This window comes from Pan paniscus, chromosome 6, assembly GCF_029289425.2.
Source record: "Pan paniscus chromosome 6, NHGRI_mPanPan1-v2.0_pri, whole genome shotgun sequence".
Lineage (NCBI taxonomy): Eukaryota > Metazoa > Chordata > Mammalia > Primates > Hominidae > Pan > Pan paniscus.
In genome coordinates, this window is record NC_073255.2 from 26,452,954 (window position 1) to 26,470,799 (window position 17,846).

At 39.7% G+C, this 17,846-nt stretch overlaps 1 protein-coding gene across 1 annotated transcript in view; it reads left to right on the forward strand.

Annotated features, from left to right (window-relative positions):
- Positions 1–17,846, forward strand: part of DNAH11 (dynein axonemal heavy chain 11) — a 358,159-nt gene that overhangs the window by 45,697 nt on the left and 294,616 nt on the right. Inside the window, exons 12-20 of the mRNA XM_055115753.2 lie at positions 472–667; positions 2,173–2,277; positions 2,439–2,831; positions 10,424–10,756; positions 11,319–11,573; positions 11,653–11,822; positions 12,039–12,261; positions 17,045–17,161; positions 17,267–17,353. Coding sequence (XP_054971728.1) covers positions 472–667; positions 2,173–2,277; positions 2,439–2,831; positions 10,424–10,756; positions 11,319–11,573; positions 11,653–11,822; positions 12,039–12,261; positions 17,045–17,161; positions 17,267–17,353 — 1,879 coding nt within the window. The remainder of the gene's footprint in view (positions 1–471; positions 668–2,172; positions 2,278–2,438; positions 2,832–10,423; positions 10,757–11,318; positions 11,574–11,652; positions 11,823–12,038; positions 12,262–17,044; positions 17,162–17,266; positions 17,354–17,846) is intronic.

Here is a 17,846-nt window from a genome sequence, read left to right on the forward strand (position 1 = left end):
GCCCTGTTCACTTCTCTCACTGGTTGGGTTTGTGGAGAGGGATTCATTCCCATGGTTTTGGAATATTTCTAATGGGACTCTTAGAATTTCATATGCTTACATGTTTTCTGGTCCTTTTTTCTTTTTCCTTGTCCTTTCCACCCACCATGTTTGGAGTTTCTTGTTATTGTTTTTTCCTTTTTCCAATAAATAACACTGCTTTTATTATGCAATCTTTGTACCTTTTTCTTCTCTTCCTAGGAGCCAGTAGCTTGTTGCTATCGACATTTAGTAAAATCTTGAGTTTCATTCATCTTATAACTTTATCTTTTAAAGCAAAAGCAATTAATAGGCACATAATTTGGTCTTGACTGTTTCTCTTCCTGGTTGTTTATAGTGCATTATATTTTATATATTGTATTACTGTACAATTATTAAGCTGAAATCTATCTAATATATGTATAAACCAGTAGAAAAACCTTATTCCTACAGATTTTTGGGCAATCCTGATCACGCTTTAGTTTATCAAAAGTACGTTGAAATGACCACTTTGCTTGATCAATTTGAAAGTCGTATCTATAATGAATGGAAAAGTAATGTGGATGAAATCTGTGAATTCAATTTGAATCAACCCTTGGTTAAATTCAGTGCCATAAATGGTCTTCTCTGTGTCAATTTTGACCCAAAGGTAGGGATTTGATTTTTTAAGATGATTTATAAGTGCCCTTTTTATTATAAGCATATTTCTGATATTTCCAGTCATTTGTAATTTACATTTGGGAAAATGTCAGAGTTGTGAGGACTGTAACTGTAAACAATTTCTTACAGGTCTTCATTGTAGAGATTTGTTTCTCAAATTCTACTAATTACTCTATTAATTTGTATTGTAATTGTTTCTTTACCACGCCACCCTCACTAGATAATGAGCCACTGAGAGTAGCATCCGTTTCATTGCATCTTTATGCTCTATGTTTCTAGTTTAGTGTCTGGTACTTGGTGACACTTAGTAAATGTTAGCTCAACTGAATTGAATCATTTGTCTTTACCAGACAGTTTCTGGCTTAAATATATTCATAACATACACCAGTGTTTTAGTTAAAATTTCATCACGTAAGTTAAGATTTGGGGAATCAACAGAATACACAGAATGAAAGACATGTCACGTTTTTGATGAGCACTGGTAGATTTTAATTTATTGTCATTTCTTTCAAAGGGACAATAAGCTTGTATATGGTAATTAAATTGATGGTAATTTTAAAAAACATAAAACATATTAATATAAAAAATATTAAGTTAAATGTCCAGGATGAATATTATCTTTATTGAACAGGTCTTTCGTTAATGCATGGTAAATCATGTAACAAAGGAAATTTCATATATTTTCTCAATTCTCATAATTTCATTACATGTTATGTAACAATGGGATTTTTGTTACCATTTATGTATGTGTATATAATTATACAATATGTGCATATATTTAATCAATACTAGATGTGCATGTATATATGTATGTATATGCATTGTATATATTTTAAACAAACGATCTCCAAGTCTGGCAGCTTGCTAGATATGAGACATAAAATAAGCTTTCTTTTCTATTTACCACCATGGGTATGCTTTAGGGTAAGGGGCAAGCTTATAAGAATATCTATTTGTAATTTCCATGACAAAACACAAAATGCCTTAAACATCTAGTTGAATTTTTAGGGGATGAAGATTATACATTCACTATTAGTGATTACCTGGAGTCTCTCGTGGCAGTCCAAATGCATGCCTAGGAAGTGGGAAAGTTAGCCTCACTGAGTTGGATAAGCATACTCTGCACCCAAATTCTGATCTGTTTCCCTAAAATATGTACAGAGAATAGTTGACTTTATTTTGCTAGTAAAACTCAGCACACATACCTAAATATATGACATAGTGAACTGAGGATTCGTTCTACTTTCTGATTTCATAGAACCAATTTATAGAAACTAATTTCTTGAGATGTTTAAGGATAATTCATATACCTTTACTATATTATGAATGTATGATTTTTGTTTTTAAAAAGTATATGAAACAAAAGTCTATTTACCTTGATTTGGAAATATAGTAATACTTGGATAACGTCTTAAGTATTTCAAGTTAAACTTGAGTTAAAATAGAATGACATTGTGAAAATATGCAATAATTTTAATAATTGTATTTTAATAGCTAGTGGCTGTATTGAGAGAAGTGAAATATCTTTTGATGTTGAAGAAACAAGACATACCAGATTCAGCTTTAGCCATCTTCAAGAAAAGGAACACTATTTTAAAGGTTTGTGGTTTTTGTTAAAAAAAAAAGATACTAGGGCCTATTATGAATATAAATATTTTGAATTTTAATTATATAGATCTATATGATATTTTTACACCTTTAAGACAGAGAAAATAGCTAACATATTTGGCACTTTTTGTTTTGGGGTTTTCTTTGCTCAGTACATTGGAAATCTTGACCTTCTTGTGCAAGGGTATAATAAGCTCAAACAGACGCTCCTGGAAGTTGAATACCCTCTGATTGAAGATGAGCTGAGGGCTATTGACAAGCAGCTGACAGCAGCCACAACGTGGCTGACATGGCAGGATGACTGCTGGGGCTACATCGAGAGGGTGAGGGCGGCCACGTCCGAGTTGGAACACAGAGTTGAGCGCACACAGAAAAACGTGAAGGTGATCCAGCAGACCATGAGGGGCTGGGCCAGGTGCGTGCTACCTCCCAGGAGAGAGCACAGACGAGAGGCAGCCTTCACCTTGGAGGACAAGGGTGATTTGTTTACAAAAAAATACAAGTTAATCCAAGGAGATGGCTGCAAGATCCACAACTTGGTCGAGGTAATGGCTTTTAACCTTTCAAGATTTATAGATCTTTTCATTGAGTTCAGAGAAGAGCAAAAATCTTTAACCTAATAATGTGGGACTCTTTTATCAAGCCTGAAAGAGCTTTATGAATGGTATTATTAGGCATTTAAAGTGGGGGAATTTGTGTTACTTGCCTGCAATTTCTGAAGCCCTCACCACTGTCATTCCTGAGGGAAGAGATTAGAATGTGAGATGTGTTGATTAAACAGAAAGGCTAGTGATAGAATCTTTATCTTGTCACAGTTGCATCCTCTTTTGGATGCTCCTAATAGCTACCACTGTTTGTTGACTGCCTCGTATGTGCCAAACAAACAACTTCCTTAGGTCATCTCAAGGTACCCTCTCAACCATCTCCTAAGGGTGGCAACAATAATTACTCTCCTTTTAACAAAGATTTGAGTTCCTAAAACAGTAACAGGCACTCATCTAGGCTTGTGAATGCAAGAAAAAACACACACACACACACACACACACACACACACACACACAAAAGGCAGAAGGCAGGAAAATAAAAGCAAACAACACAACGCTCCTCTGCCAACCACCACCAAATCCTTTATTTCATGGAGCTTACACTCTAGTCAGAGGAAGTTAACAAGAGAAAAGAACAAATAGGTATGTCAGTTGTAATAGGAGCAATGATGAAAAATAGAGCAGAGCAGGTGGGATAGGGAGTCGCTTGGGGATAGGGTGTTTGGGCAGGCCTCTTTCCTAAGATAGTATTTCTGCAGAGAACTGACAGGGAACAAAGCATATGGATATCAGGAGAAGAACATTCTGGAGAGCAAAAGTATAGACACTTTGAGGCAGGAGCAGCCTGGCCTGTTCCAGGATCAGTCAGCAAACTGAGATCAGAATTTGCAAGGGGAGTGGTAGTAGAGGGTGAGGTAGAAGAGACTAATGGTACATTATGTGGGGTTAGCAGGCTGTTATGAGGACTTTGGATTTTACTGTAAGGGGAAAGAGCAGCCAGAGACTTTTTGCTCAAAGGCTTTCCCTGTGGAGGGTAAGCCACAGGCAAGCAAAGAAGTGGTTGGCAGGGAGACTCTTCAGAGCCTATGCTAATAATCCAGGTGAGAAATGATGCTGCCTTGGGTCATAGTGCTAGTGATCAAGGCAGTTCATATCCTGCATATATTTTGATGGCGGAGCCAGCAGAATTTGCTTTGAGGAATCAGAGGAGAGAGAAGTCAAGGATGATTTCAAGGTTTTTGGTCTGAGTGATTGGACTGGACTGGAGTTGCCCTTTAATGATATGAGGAAGACTGTGGTGAGCAGATTTTGTAGCAGAAAAAAAAGGAGGTTTGGTTTTGGACAAGTTAGTTAGAGATGCTTGTCCTAAGGGACATTTTGAGTAGACTAGATTTGCAAATGTGTCTTGTGTTCAGGGCAAAATCCAGGTAAGTAACAGAGAATTGAGATTTATGCACATATGTATGGTATTTAGAGCCATATAATTAGATTAAGAACATGTGGGAATTGTAGATAGAAAACAGGCCCAAAAACTAGCCTCGAAGTCCTCCCTAGGTCAGGGAGAAGAGGAAAATCCCACACAGGATACTGAAAAAGAGAGAGTGATGCCCTGGAAACCAAAAATAGAAGGGATTTCAAGGAGGAGGAAGAGCTCAACTCTGTCCCATCCTGACGTAGGACCTGAAAATAAAGACGGAGGCTAACCCTCAGATCTGGCAGCATGGAAGTCATTGGGATGAGGAGAGGTGATTTCATGTGGTGGCAGAGTGGAAGCTTGGTGGGAGTGGGCTGATGAGAGAACGGGGAAATGTGAGTGGAGGCAGCTGAGGAGATCCTGAGGAGCTCTGCTGTGGGGCAAACCAACAACTGGGCAGTACCTGGGGCCTGTGTATCAGGGTAGGGAGGGTTTTATTTTTAATAGTGGTTGATGTTTCAGGATGTTTGTATATTATCTGCAGTTATCTAGGAAGGAGAAAAAATTGTTGGAAGAAAGCCATTGAGGGAATGGGATTTAGTAAATACCTGTAGAAGGTGTCTTTAGACAGGAGCACGGAGCATTCATCTGTAGTACAGGATGGAGGGAAGGCAAAGATAGGAATGTGGTGCTCACAGATGTGCAGTGCTGATGATGGGAACATGGGGAGTTGATTTCTTGTTGTTACTATTTCTTAAGGAAAAAAGGGATAGGAATGAAAGAGCATATTTCATGTTTCCTCTGAGCATCCTTGTTATGTGGAGTCTTCTCTATAGACCAGCACAGTCCTTAATCCATGAATACTCTCCTTTGGGCAAGGCAGACAGACCCCCTCCCCTGCCCCCGCCCCCCCCCCCACAAAATCTCTCTCTCTCTAACACACACACTCTCTCTCTCTCTCACACACATACTCTTTTTCTCTGTGTGTCACATACTCTCACACACACAGTCTCTTCCTCTCACATATCACACACACACACTCTCACACTTTCTCCCTCATGCACACTCTTTCATACACACATACACACACACACACACACTGAAGCCATCATGAAGTAGCACAGTGTGGGGTAGGGAAAGTGTCCTTGGTAAAGGCTGGAAACCAGACTCTTCCAGAGGCTGGGCCTGAATTTTCTCATGTGTAAAATGAAGGTCCTTGTCTCTAGGATAATTCTCAGCAGAACAAGAAATAGATTACGGTTTTCCTGCTGGGAATTGTATGCAACCCATTATGTATCTTGTCTTTGCAGTCCATCATCATTCACTTATTTGAGAAATATTTATTGTGAGCATTGTGTGTACCCAGCATCTTTCTAGGTTTTTGAAATATGAGAGAGAGCAGAGCAGACAAAGTTCCTTGCTCTCATGGAACTTGAATCAAGTGAGGAGAGAGACAATAAGCAGTGACATAGTAAGTCGTGCTGTGTTAGAACTGGTACGTGCTGCAGGAAAAAGATCAAATTGGAGCAGGGCAAGGGAATTCTGGAGGGTGGGGTCGAGGATGCAGTTTTAAGTAGGATGATCAGAGTAGGCCTCAACCAGAAGGTGAAATTTGAACAAAGACTTGACAGAGGTGATAGAGTCAGCCAAGTGGGCCTTTGGTGAAGAGTGTTCCAGGCAGAGGAGATAGTTTTTGGGCAGGAGATCCCTGGGCATGCTCGAGGAAGAGCAGGGAAGTAAGTCTGGGGGGAGTAGAGGGAGCTGAGTGGAGAGTTGCTGAGGTGAGGTCAGACGCTAAGCGGCGTGGTGAGGGACTGGCAGCTCAGGGGAGGCTTCATAGGCCTTTTTGCAGATTCTGGCTTTGGCTCACTCTGAGGTATGTGAAAGACACTGCAGAATTTTGAGATTTTGAGGAGGGAAGTAAATACGATCTGACTTTCATTCTAAAAGGATTTATGGCTATTGTGTTGAGACCCTCTGTAGGGAGGCTAGGGAAAAGGCAGAGCGACCTGGTAGGTTGCCATTCTTACTAGTAATCTAGGGGTTCAGTATGTTCAGGCTGATATAGCAAAATACTCTAAACTGAGTAACTTAAAAACAGCAGAAATGGTTATCTTATAGTTCTAGAGGTCCAGGTGCCAGCATGATCAGTTTCTGGCAAGGCCCCTCTTCTAGGTTGCAGACTGCCAACTTCTCCTTGTGTCCTCACATGGAGGAAGTTCCCCTGGGCCTGTTTTATATAGGCAGTACTCTCATTCATGAAGGCTCTGCCCTCAGGACCTAATCACCTCCTCCTAAACCCCTCCTCATAATACCATCCCCTTGGGGGTTGGGATTTTCACATTCGAATTTTGGGAGGACATAAGCATTCAGACAGTGGCACAGGCACGTAACAGATGATGGTGCTGGATCAGGGTGGTAGCAGTGAAAGTGATTAGAAGTAGTTGGATTCTGGATATATTTTGAATTAAGTGGAGCAAACAGAGTTTCCCAAAGACTGGATGTGGAGCACGAAAGAAAGACACGTTAAAGATTATTCTACACATTTTGTCATAATCAACTGGAAAGGTGAAGTTGCAATCTATTCGGATGGGGAAGGGTATGAGAGGAAGAGACTTAGCAGGGAAGGTCAAGATTTCAGTTTTGGGCATTTTGAATTTGAGGTGTTAATTAGCCAAGAGGAGTTGAGTGGGCTATTGGATTTACTCATTTAGAGTTAATGAGAGGGGTCCAAACTGAAAACACAAATGAAGGAGGAGTGGATGGCAATGATATTTAAGCCAGGAGACTGGATGTGATCACCGAGAACATGAGTTTAGCTAGAGAATAGAAGAAAATCAAGAACTGTTGGCTGGACCACCATTCTTCTCTTAGGAGACCAGGGAGAAGAAGGACCAGCCAAAGATGCAGAAAAGGAAAGGCTGAGACAGTAGGAGGAAAACCAGGACAGGAAGCCGAGTGAAGAAAGGGTTTGGAGGGTAACAGATTTTCTTACCAAAATGTAAAGTACAGTACATTTGATACGCTCTAGTGGATATGGAGAAGAAAATAAAAAGAAGTACATAATTAACATGGGTTTCAATGTTTCTGTTGACTTCCAGTGTTTTCTAAAATTTCTAAGAAAGTTTTAATTTTCCCATCGATGACAATTTGCTAGGACAAAGACTTTGTTTCTGTCTTCTTTGAGTACTGCCTGGAATAGCATCCCAAGGCTGCCCTGACAAGGTCCACAAACAGGCTGTCTTGAAATGAAAGAAGTTTATTCTCTCATAGTCTAGAGGGCTGAAGTCTGAAATCAAAGTGTGGGCAGGGCCATGCTCCCTCAGAAGGCTCTGCCAAAGTCCTGGCTGGGTAGCCTGGAGAGAATCTCAGGGGTGTCCTGACATGTAAAGGAGGTATTTATCTAGAAATTAATTTGTTTTTCAGCAGTATCTTAACTAAGTCATGCCATGGACTATTTCTAGTTGTTCAATAAATGCTGTGAATTATTCTCTGACTTTTAAGACATCTCTACAACTGTTTATGTGTTAGAATCTGTCTCTTAGAGGACAGATGATGGATTACAGTGATCATTCAGTTATCTAAAGCTCTCCTTTCTCTTCCTTTCGCTCCCTTTATCCTAATGTGCTGAAGATACAGCATTCCTCATCAATGTGACTGTAGTGAGATAAACTGGATCTCTTGGTATGAAAAAGTGTATATGACCGTGACATGATGGGAAAGGCCCTACTCTGGGAGGTCAAGAGGGCTGGTTTCTAGTCCTAGCTCAGCTATTAACTTCCTACTAGTGTGACGCTGAATGTGTATTAGGTCTTTGTTTTCGTGTCTATGTTAGTACGTTTTCACACTGCTGTGAAAAAAAAGAACTACCTGAGACAGGGTCATTTATGAAGAAAAGAGATTTAATTGATTCGCAGTTCCACATGGCTAGGGAGGCCTCAGGAAACTTACAATCATGGCAGAAGGCAAAGGGGAAGCAAGGTCCATCTTACATGGTGGCAGGAGAGAGAGCAAAGGGGAAGAAACACACACTTATCAAACAACCAGATCTCGTGAGAATTCTGTCACGAGAACAGCAAGCGGGGGTTGGGGCAGGGGGTCTGCCCCCATGATTCAGTCACCTTCCACCAGGCCACTCTCCCAACACGTGGGGATTACAATTCAAGTTTAGATTTGGGTGAGGACACAGAGTCAAAAGGTATTAATATCTTCAAGATGAGGAGACTTAACAAGATGGTCTCAAAGGATTTTTCTTCAGCTGTAAAATCTATACTTTTCTCTTTTAGTGCCTACAAAGGGGCCAGGGCAGCTGTGTATACTTTCCTAGGATGTGTACTGCACAATTCCAGGGGTGCATGTCACATGATTACACAGATGTGAATGGTTCCACCTGGCTGGTGGGCAACACAGCATTCCTGAGAAGGAGTAGTTCTTAAATTTGTTTGAGAGCTAGGGTTCTCTCATCTCTCCCCTGCCTTATTAGGATCTATACTCACCTCTCTAGTTCTGATTCTTGTTTACAACATACACCTTTGCATCCTGGATCATATATCCATAGTAAAGAATAATCAAAGAAAACAGAGAGAATAGTCCACCTTATAAGCAGCTCCTATTCCAATGTCACCTTATAATCAGCTCTTATTCCAATGTCTCCTTTGCTCTGTGCTTCAGTTCCTCCCTTGGGCATCTGCTGTCTGGTCTGTATAGACCATGCAAGTTTAGCCACTCAGCCTCTCTAGAATCAACTTTGCTGCCCACCTGACCTCTTGAAACCTGTGTCTCTGGGCCATGCACACTGTGTGCTCAGCCTGTAGTGGTCCTTAACCACACCTCTGTCTTCAGGCCCTATTTTGCCCCAACTGGCTTGTCCATTATGTCGCCCAAACTCTTGGGAGATGCTAAGGTGCAAGAAGCTCATATTGTTGATGCAAGAAGGGAGCTTAGAACTTCCCTAGTCCGGTGTTTTCCAAACTGGGTCTATTCCACAGGTTGCTTATCATAGATGGTTTGAAAAAAAAAAAATTGGGCTTAAACAAGGTCTGAAAGCATGAAGGTTTGTTGTACAGATTATTTTATCACCCAGGTATTATGCCTAGTACCCACTGGTTATTTTTCCTGATCCTCTCCCTCCTTCCAATCCTTACCCTCCTTTAGATCCCAGTGTGTGTTGTGCCCCTCTATGTGTCCATGTGTTCTCATCATTTAGCTCCCACTTGTAAGTGAGAAAATGCAGTATTTGGTTTTCTGCTCCTACATTAGTTTGCTGAGGATAATGGCCTCCAACTCCATCCATGTTCCTGCAAAGGACATGATCTCATTCTTTTTTATGGCTGCATAGTATTCCATGTATACACGTACCACATTTTCTTTATCCAGTGTATCATTGATAGGCACTTAGGTTGATTCCATGTCTTTGCTATTGTGAATAGTGCTGTAGTGAACATACATGTGTGTGTCTTTATAATAGAATGATTTATATCCCTTTTGGTGTATATCCAGTGATGGGATTGCTGGGTCAAATGATATTTCTGTTTTTGGGTCTTTGAGGAATTTCCACACTGTCTTCCACAGTGGTTGAACTAATTAACACTTCTACCAACAGTATATAAACATTCCTTTTTCTGTGCAACCTCACCAGCATCTGTTATTTTTTGACTTTTTAATAATAGCCTCAATGGACTTTAATAGAATAGGTACATTGTGAGTCTCCAAGAATGGCATAGAGTACATAGTACTTCCCTGACTTGATAATCTTCAGATGTTCCAGAACGGTGTTCTCTGAAGGACCAGTTTGACAGATCTCTTTATTTATACGGAAGGCGCTGGAAGGCAAAGTCTTAAGGACACAGAGTTAGTGACAGAGCAAAAACTAGAGCCCAGGTCCAAAATGTCTAGGATTCATTGGGAACTAGTGTATTTCCTGTCTGTATCTGAAGATAGCAATCTTCGTAGAGAACTTTCCTTGAAACAACTTTTATTTCATGTGTGAACTTAATGTTCTAAATTCCTGCTTAGATCTTTGACATCTAGCTTAAGGTTCTGCAACTTAGTATTTGCATGTTCCTGTCTTGTGCACAACAATGCAGTCTCTTCTTTTACAAACTATTTAAACGGAGAGTTTTAGTTTTTATGCTAATTATTTGTTTATATTCATCCACTAATACTTGTCTGTTTCTAGGAAAATAGGAAGCTCTTCAAAGCCGATCCCTCTCTGGATACCTGGAAAATTTATGTAGAATTCATTGACGACATTGTGGTGGAAGGCTTTTTTCAGGCTATAATGCACGACTTAGACTTCTTTCTGAAGAATACAGAGAAACAATTGAAACCGGCACCGTTTTTTCAAGCACAAATGATCTTGTTGCCTCCTGAGATTGTGTTTAAACCTTCTCTAGACAGAGAGGCTGGGGATGGCTTCTATGATCTGGTAGAAGAAATGTTATGCAATAGTTTTAGAATGTCTGCCCAGATGAACCGAATAGCAACACACCTGGAAATTAAAAATTATCAGGTATTTTCTTAGTAAATGGGTATTTAGCTTTTATATTAATGATTCAAAAACAAATTGTGGCTGGGTATGGTAGCTCATGCCTGGAATCCCAGAACTTTGGGAGGCTGAGGCAAGAGGATTGCTTGGGCCCAAGAGTTCAAGACCAGCCTAAGCAGCATAGTAAGACCGTCTCTAAAAAAAATTAAAAAATAAGCTGGGTGTGGTGGCATGCATCTGTAGTCCCAGCTACTCAGGAGGCTCAGGCAGGAGGATTGCTTGAGCCCAGGAGTTAGAGGCTGCAGTGAGCTATGATGAAGCCAGTGCACTCCAGCTTGAGTGACAAAACCCTGTCTCAAAAAAACAAAAACAAAAACAAAACACAAAAAATCACCAGAAAACAAAACCCAGAACAAATTAGGAAAATGGGAAGCACAGGGAAAAGAGAAGTTGGAAAAAGCAACATGATTTTTAATTTTTCTAACTACTCTCCCTTTGAAGAATTACCACGGTAATGTTATGTTGTAGATAATTGGTAAAGTAAGGTTGGTTTGAATAGTAAGTGCTGTGTTTTCCTCTCATTTAGGATGATATGGATAACATGTTAGGCCTGGCAGAGGTCAGGCAGGAGATCATGAACAGAGTGGTGAATGTCATCAACAAAGTCTTAGATTTCAGAAACACCCTGGAGACCCACGCTTACCTCTGGGTGGATGATCGAGCTGAGTTTATGAAGCATTTTCTCTTGTATGGCCATGCTGTGTCTTCCGATGAAATGGATGCTCATGCAAATGAAGAAATTCCCGAACAACCACCAACTCTTGAGCAATTCAAAGAACAGGCAAGGAAAACCCTTAGCATTTAATGTAGTGAAATGGCTTTTCACTGAGTTGTTCTAATTAATCTTTTTCTCACTACAGATTGACATTTATGAAGCTTTGTATGTTCAAATGAGCAAATTTGCGGACTTCAGAGTGTTTGATAGTTGGTTCAAGGTGGACATGAAGCCTTTCAAAGTGAGCTTGTTAACCATAATTAAGAAATGGAGCTGGATGTTTCAGGAGCATCTTTTGAGATTTGTCATTGACAGGTAGCCTTTTACTTTGGTATTTGGAATTATAACGTTCTAAACTGCTTTCTAAAACTGAGATGTTACTTTTAAGCGTATTAATGTTGCCAGTTTCATGATAGAGATAAATGTTTAATCAGGTACATAATGAAAATAAGATTCAATCAGAAGTCTTATACTGCTAAATGTTTTAATAAACTTAATTTGTGTGTATCTATGTACATATATATTTAATAGTCTGAATGAGCTACAAGAATTTATAAAGGAGACAGATTCCGGACTTCAGAGAGAATTAAATGAAGGTGATCATGATGGTTTAGTTGACATCATGGGGCATCTTCTGGCTGTAAGAAGCCGACAGAGAGCTACTGATGAACTTTTTGAACCTCTAAAAGAAACGATCACCCTCTTGGAAAGCTATGGCCAGAAGATGCCTGAGCAAGTCTATATTCAGCTAGAGGTAAGTGCAGAGGTGAAATAATCATAATTACCATAAATTGAGCATCTCTTTTATTAAAGTACTTTACATGTACTCTCTTATGATGTCCTTATAACAATCTATACTGTGCACGTTTGATGTTTTTAATTTACAGGTTAGGAATCTGATACTTAAGGAGATTTAATAACTTTCTCAAGGTCATACAAATAGTAAAGCCAGCCAACACTCTAGGTGTGTTTTATGACAAAATACTTAACCACTGTGCTCCACTGCCTTCTTATTAGGAAGAAAGTAGATTGTAAAGAACCTATGAGTTGCTTTTTTGAGTTCAGTTTTACCATCATTTTCACACATGAAATATATCCATACTTTTTTTTCATTCAAAAAAACTACCTGTCAGTCAAGAAGTGTCCTAGTCTTGCAAACGTATCATGGATTTGTTAATAAAGAATAAATAGGCCAGGGGTGGTGGCTCATGTCTGTAATCCCAGCACTGTGAGAGGCTGAGGCAGGCAGATCACCTGAGGTCCAGAGTTCAAGACCAGCCTGGCCAACATGCTGAAACCCCATCTCTACTAAAAATACAAAAATTAGCTGGGCGTGGTGGCACTCACCTGTAGTCCAGCTACTCAGGAGGCTGAGGCAGAAGAATCGTTTGAACTTGGGAGGTGAAGGTTGCAGTGAGCTGAGATCACACCACTGCACTCTAGCATGGGGACAAAGCTAGACTCCTTCTCAAAATAATAATAATAATAATAAATAAATGAAACTCAATTTGGATGGGGAAATCACTGTGCTTTCTAAATAGATTTCTAAGCCATCCACCTGTTTCCATGTTGTGGAAAGATTTGGGGGCTTTTTAACAACAAAGTCTCTTTAATTAGAACTGAAATCATGAACCACAGTCTCACAATTTAGATTCTTTTTCTATGCCAATATTGATATTTTATAGATTGTGTGTGTGTGTGTGTGTGTGTGTGTGCATGTACACACATGTACTTGAATTTTGCAAACGTGATCAGTGGACACATTAACCAAAAAGCTTTCACTGGATTCTAGTTGATCTAGTTTAGTAGTCAGAGCACAGAACTCAAACTTAGATTTGTTTTCAAGTACTGTATGAGTTCATCTTTTCTGTTTGCCTTGACAAGTTTGTTAATGTCTAAGACCACACTTCCTTTTTGCTAAAATATGCCTCATGATCCCTCATTTAAACAGTTTCTCTATACTTGCTCCCATCAATTTCTGTTTTTTTCTTTTTTTTATTGAGGTGAAATGTACTATTCGGATAACATATAAAAGTAACCATTTTAAAATGTACAATTTAGTACAATATTGTGCAACTACCACCTCTATCTAGTTCCAGAAATTTTCATCACTCCCAGAAATCCCATACCACTTCTCTGTCTCTCCCCATTATCCTCCTCCATGCCCTGCCAAGCCTTGCAAACCCCTACCCACCAATCCTTGGCAATTCCCAATCTATTTCTGCCTTTATGGGTTCACTTACTCTAGATATTTCAGATAGATGGAATCATACAATATGTGACCTATTTTGTTAGGCTTCTTTCACTTGGTATAATGTTTTCCAGGTTCATTCACATTGTAGCATGTATTGGTACTTCATTTCTTTTTATGGCTGAATAACATTCCATTGTATGTCCGTCCATACCAGCATTGGCTTATCCACTCGTCTGTCAATGGACATTTGGGTTGTTTCCTTCTTTGGGCTATTGTCAGTGGTGCTGCTATGAACATTGGTGTGTATTTATTTGAGTATCTGTTTTCAATTCTTTTCAGTACACCTAGGAGTGGAATTGCTGGGTCATCTGGTAGTTCTATATTTAACTTTTTGAGCCATTGCCAAACTATTTTTCACAGTGGCTGTTTTGTTTTATATTCTGTCATTTTGCTTTGTGAGGATTAAATGCAGCAGGGTATTTACAGTGCTCTCTTGACTATAAAGACTATGAGAATTACTGTATATGAATTGTTAAATTTTATTTAAGTATAAAACTGCCCTTAGAGCTTGCAAGCCAGTTAGACATGGAGCAAGATGACAAGTTCTAGACAGATACATACATAACAAGACGAAGAGATAAAACAGTTACAGTAGAAACAACTATAAATAGTTCTTGTTTCTAGGAAGATTTAGATATTCCTTGAATCAGATGTTGAACCGTAAACTGTATCTCATAGAGAAAGTAGTCATAATAAGTAATTGATGAGGGAAATTTAGATATGGCCTCCAGAATTTGTATTATAAAAGTTTGGTTCACTCTTTCGGGTGATGGTAGTATTGAAAGCATTAGGCTTTTCAACATTTCAAAACAGAATACAATTTCAGCTGTGTATCAGTAATTTAGACTTGTCAGGAGGGAAAATAAGATTCATAGGCGGTATGTGGTGTATTTGGAGGGTAACGAGGCCCAATTTTATTTTAATTTAAGCAACTTCAAGTGATAGTTACTTTCAGTTTCTCCTTTGTTATTATGAGAAGTCATAACATTTTCCAAATACTTGTCTATGCTTAGTTCTGTGTGAAAACACCCTAAAGTCTGGCTATGGCTACTAAGAGTTGAAGTATTACTTTCTTAAAGTCATGAGGACTCACCGCCAGCAAGATCTTTGTCCTGGTGGAGCATCTCTTCAGTCTTTTGCCTCTTTTCACTGCTGTTACACCCACTTTAATTCAGCTCTTGTTACTTCTCACCTCACAGCAATAGCCCCTTAATTCATCCCATTCCTCCTCACACCCCACCCACAATATACTCTGAAACAAGATGAATATTCTGATCTGCAGGACTTATCCAGTCCCTTTTCTGCTCAGAAACCTTCACTAACTGCTCCTAACTTCCCGAATGCTGTCCAGTTTCCATAAGAGCTCACACACTCACACCATCCTGTATTGGTCGTCATACCTCAAGGGATCTCACCCTAATCTCTGCCTGTTGAAACCTAGCCATTTCGTTGAGCCTCAGTTTCAATGTCACCTCCTCCTTGAGTGGATCATCTGACTTTGAGAGGCTTTGGAGATCATCTGATCTTTTGGGTTTCAAGAAAATTTATTTTTACCAAGTAAAAACTTGTTTGGAATCCCCAAATATAAAGCAGGTTTGTTGTGTTTGAAGAGGGATAAGGGGACCTGAGCTCATGGATGTAACTTCCTCCTGGCTTCCCAGCCATGGCCCCTGAGGGACTCCATGGAATACTTAGGTTCCATGGAATGGAATTGGAAATGCAAAGTGAGACTCTGTCTGTACAGAGGGCGGATGCAGAGTTTTGATGAGAAGCCACGAGAGGGAAGGACAAAGGGGTTTAAAGCCCAGGTCCCTTGGTTCCTGAGCTGGTTTGGTATTCCTGTCATGTCACCATATTGTCTCCCAACTGTTTTGATTCCATAACACATAGACCTCCTGATAGTTAGCACATTCTGTTGTGTAGAATAGTTATTGTGTGTGCCTCTTGCTCACTCTGACGGATTATAAAACAATTCGAGAGAATGTTTTACCTTTTTAGCACCCTGTTCACCACACAAATAGTATTTAGACCTAGCACAGTGCGTTTTTCATAACTGGCAGTTACTGAATCGTTCATCAAATATTTATTGAGGTTTACAAAGTAGTCTTTAGAACCTTTGAGTTTTGCACTTCAGCTACAAGTAGAGTTCCATCACTATGGGTGGGTTTGTGTGACAAAACAATTTCAGTGTCCCAGGAGATGACCGAGAGGAACAATGCTTTGTTAATTGGGACACAAGGAATGCTTTTCAACAGTAATTATGCTCCATGCATTGCTCCTCAAAGAAAATAACTTGATTTTGTCCTATTTGCATTGTAGGCAGGGAGAGCAGAGTTGAGTTGGTACCTGAACTATTTATTGTGTCTTTTGTCCTACATAGAGTAGGAATTAACCTGTCTTCCCTTTGCCCTTTTCTCCCTTCAAAAACTCCTAGTCCCCTAAAATAAACCCACCCTCAATCCTCAAACTCTCCAACAAGAAGGAGAATGTACAGAGCTTTGGGAGCTAGAGAAAAGCTGAAGTTGAGATTGATTCACATTTTCATCCTTGTCCCAGCATTTTCAAAGCATCTTTTTTTTCACTTGCTAAATTACTAAACATGGCTGGCTTCCATTTCTAGTTGTTAGAGATCAACAAAGTCATTTCCAGAGCACTTTAATTTTATTCCCACAGCAGCAAAACAATTAGGAGATTTGTGTTTATTTTAAAAAGATTTCCATGGATTCTGAGATGAGAACAATTCTGGTACATGCTTTGGAGTTCTGAACCCAGCAGTGCCAGTGAATCAGCCTGTACTTCAGCCTTGGTTCTAAGCCTTTTCATCACTTTCATCCTTTTTTATAAACTCATTATATAAGAATGAAGAGATGTCATGGGTTAGTGTAAAGAAATTAGAATCATTTACATGGGCATGGTGGCTCATGCCTGTAATCCCAGCACTTTGGGAGCCAGAGGCAGGTGAATTGCTTGAATTCACGAGTTCAAGACCAGCCTGGACAACATGCTGAAACCCTGTCCTACAAAAAATACAAAAATTATCTGGGCATGGTGGTACATGCCTGTAGTTCTAGCTACTGGGGAGGCTGAGCTGGGAGGATCACTTGAGCCTGGGAGGTGAAGGTTTCAGTGAGCTGAGATCATGCCAGTGCACTTCAGCCTAGGGGATAGAGCCAGACCTTGTCTCAAGAGAAAAAAAAAAAAGAAATTAGAGTAATTTAATCCTATAGGGTTGATTTGTTTTAGGAATTGAAGTAATTTCCCATTTGTGCCTTTGCTTTTGCAGGAATTACCTGAAAGATGGGAAACTACCAAAAAGATCGCAGCAACTGTCAGACATGAAGTCTCACCTCTCCATAATGCGGAAGTCACTCTTATAAGGAAAAAATGTATTTTGTTTGACGTAAGCTAGTTACCAAGTTTTTGTTTTAAGAAAGGTTTTACTAGGATAATTGAAGTATTTGTTTGAAATTAACTTTTTTTTTTTTTTTTTTTTTGCACTGATCAGGCAAAGCAGGCAGAGTTCAGAGAGAGATTCAGACACTATGCCCCTCTTGGATTTAATGCAGAAAATCCATACACAGCGCTTGATGAGGTAATACAGATCTCAAATATCCTGTGTGCATTAAAATAGCTACTTTAAAAAATGTAAGTTTAGACACAAAATACTGCCACATTTTGTCTTTGTTTTGCTGTTATAGGAATTGATTTATTTAAAACCCAGTTATAAGCAATTTCCCTTTAAGTAAATTGTATTGTATTTCAAATCATGCCTCCCAAAACCATCATCGTCATTGTGTTAGGGTTCTCTAGAGGGACAGGACTAGTAGGATAGATGTATATACGAAAGGGCGTTTATTAAGGAGTATTGACTCACACCATCACAAGGCGAAGTCCCACAGTAGGCTGTCTGCAAGCTGAGGAACAAGGAAGCCACTCTGAGTCTCAAAACCTCAAAAGTAGGGGAGCCAGCATTGGGGCCTTGAGTCTGTGACCAAAGGCCCCAGAGTCCCTAGCAAGCCACTGGTGTAGTTCCAAGAGACCAAAAGCTGAAGAACGTGGAGTCCAGTGTTCGAGGACAAGAAGCA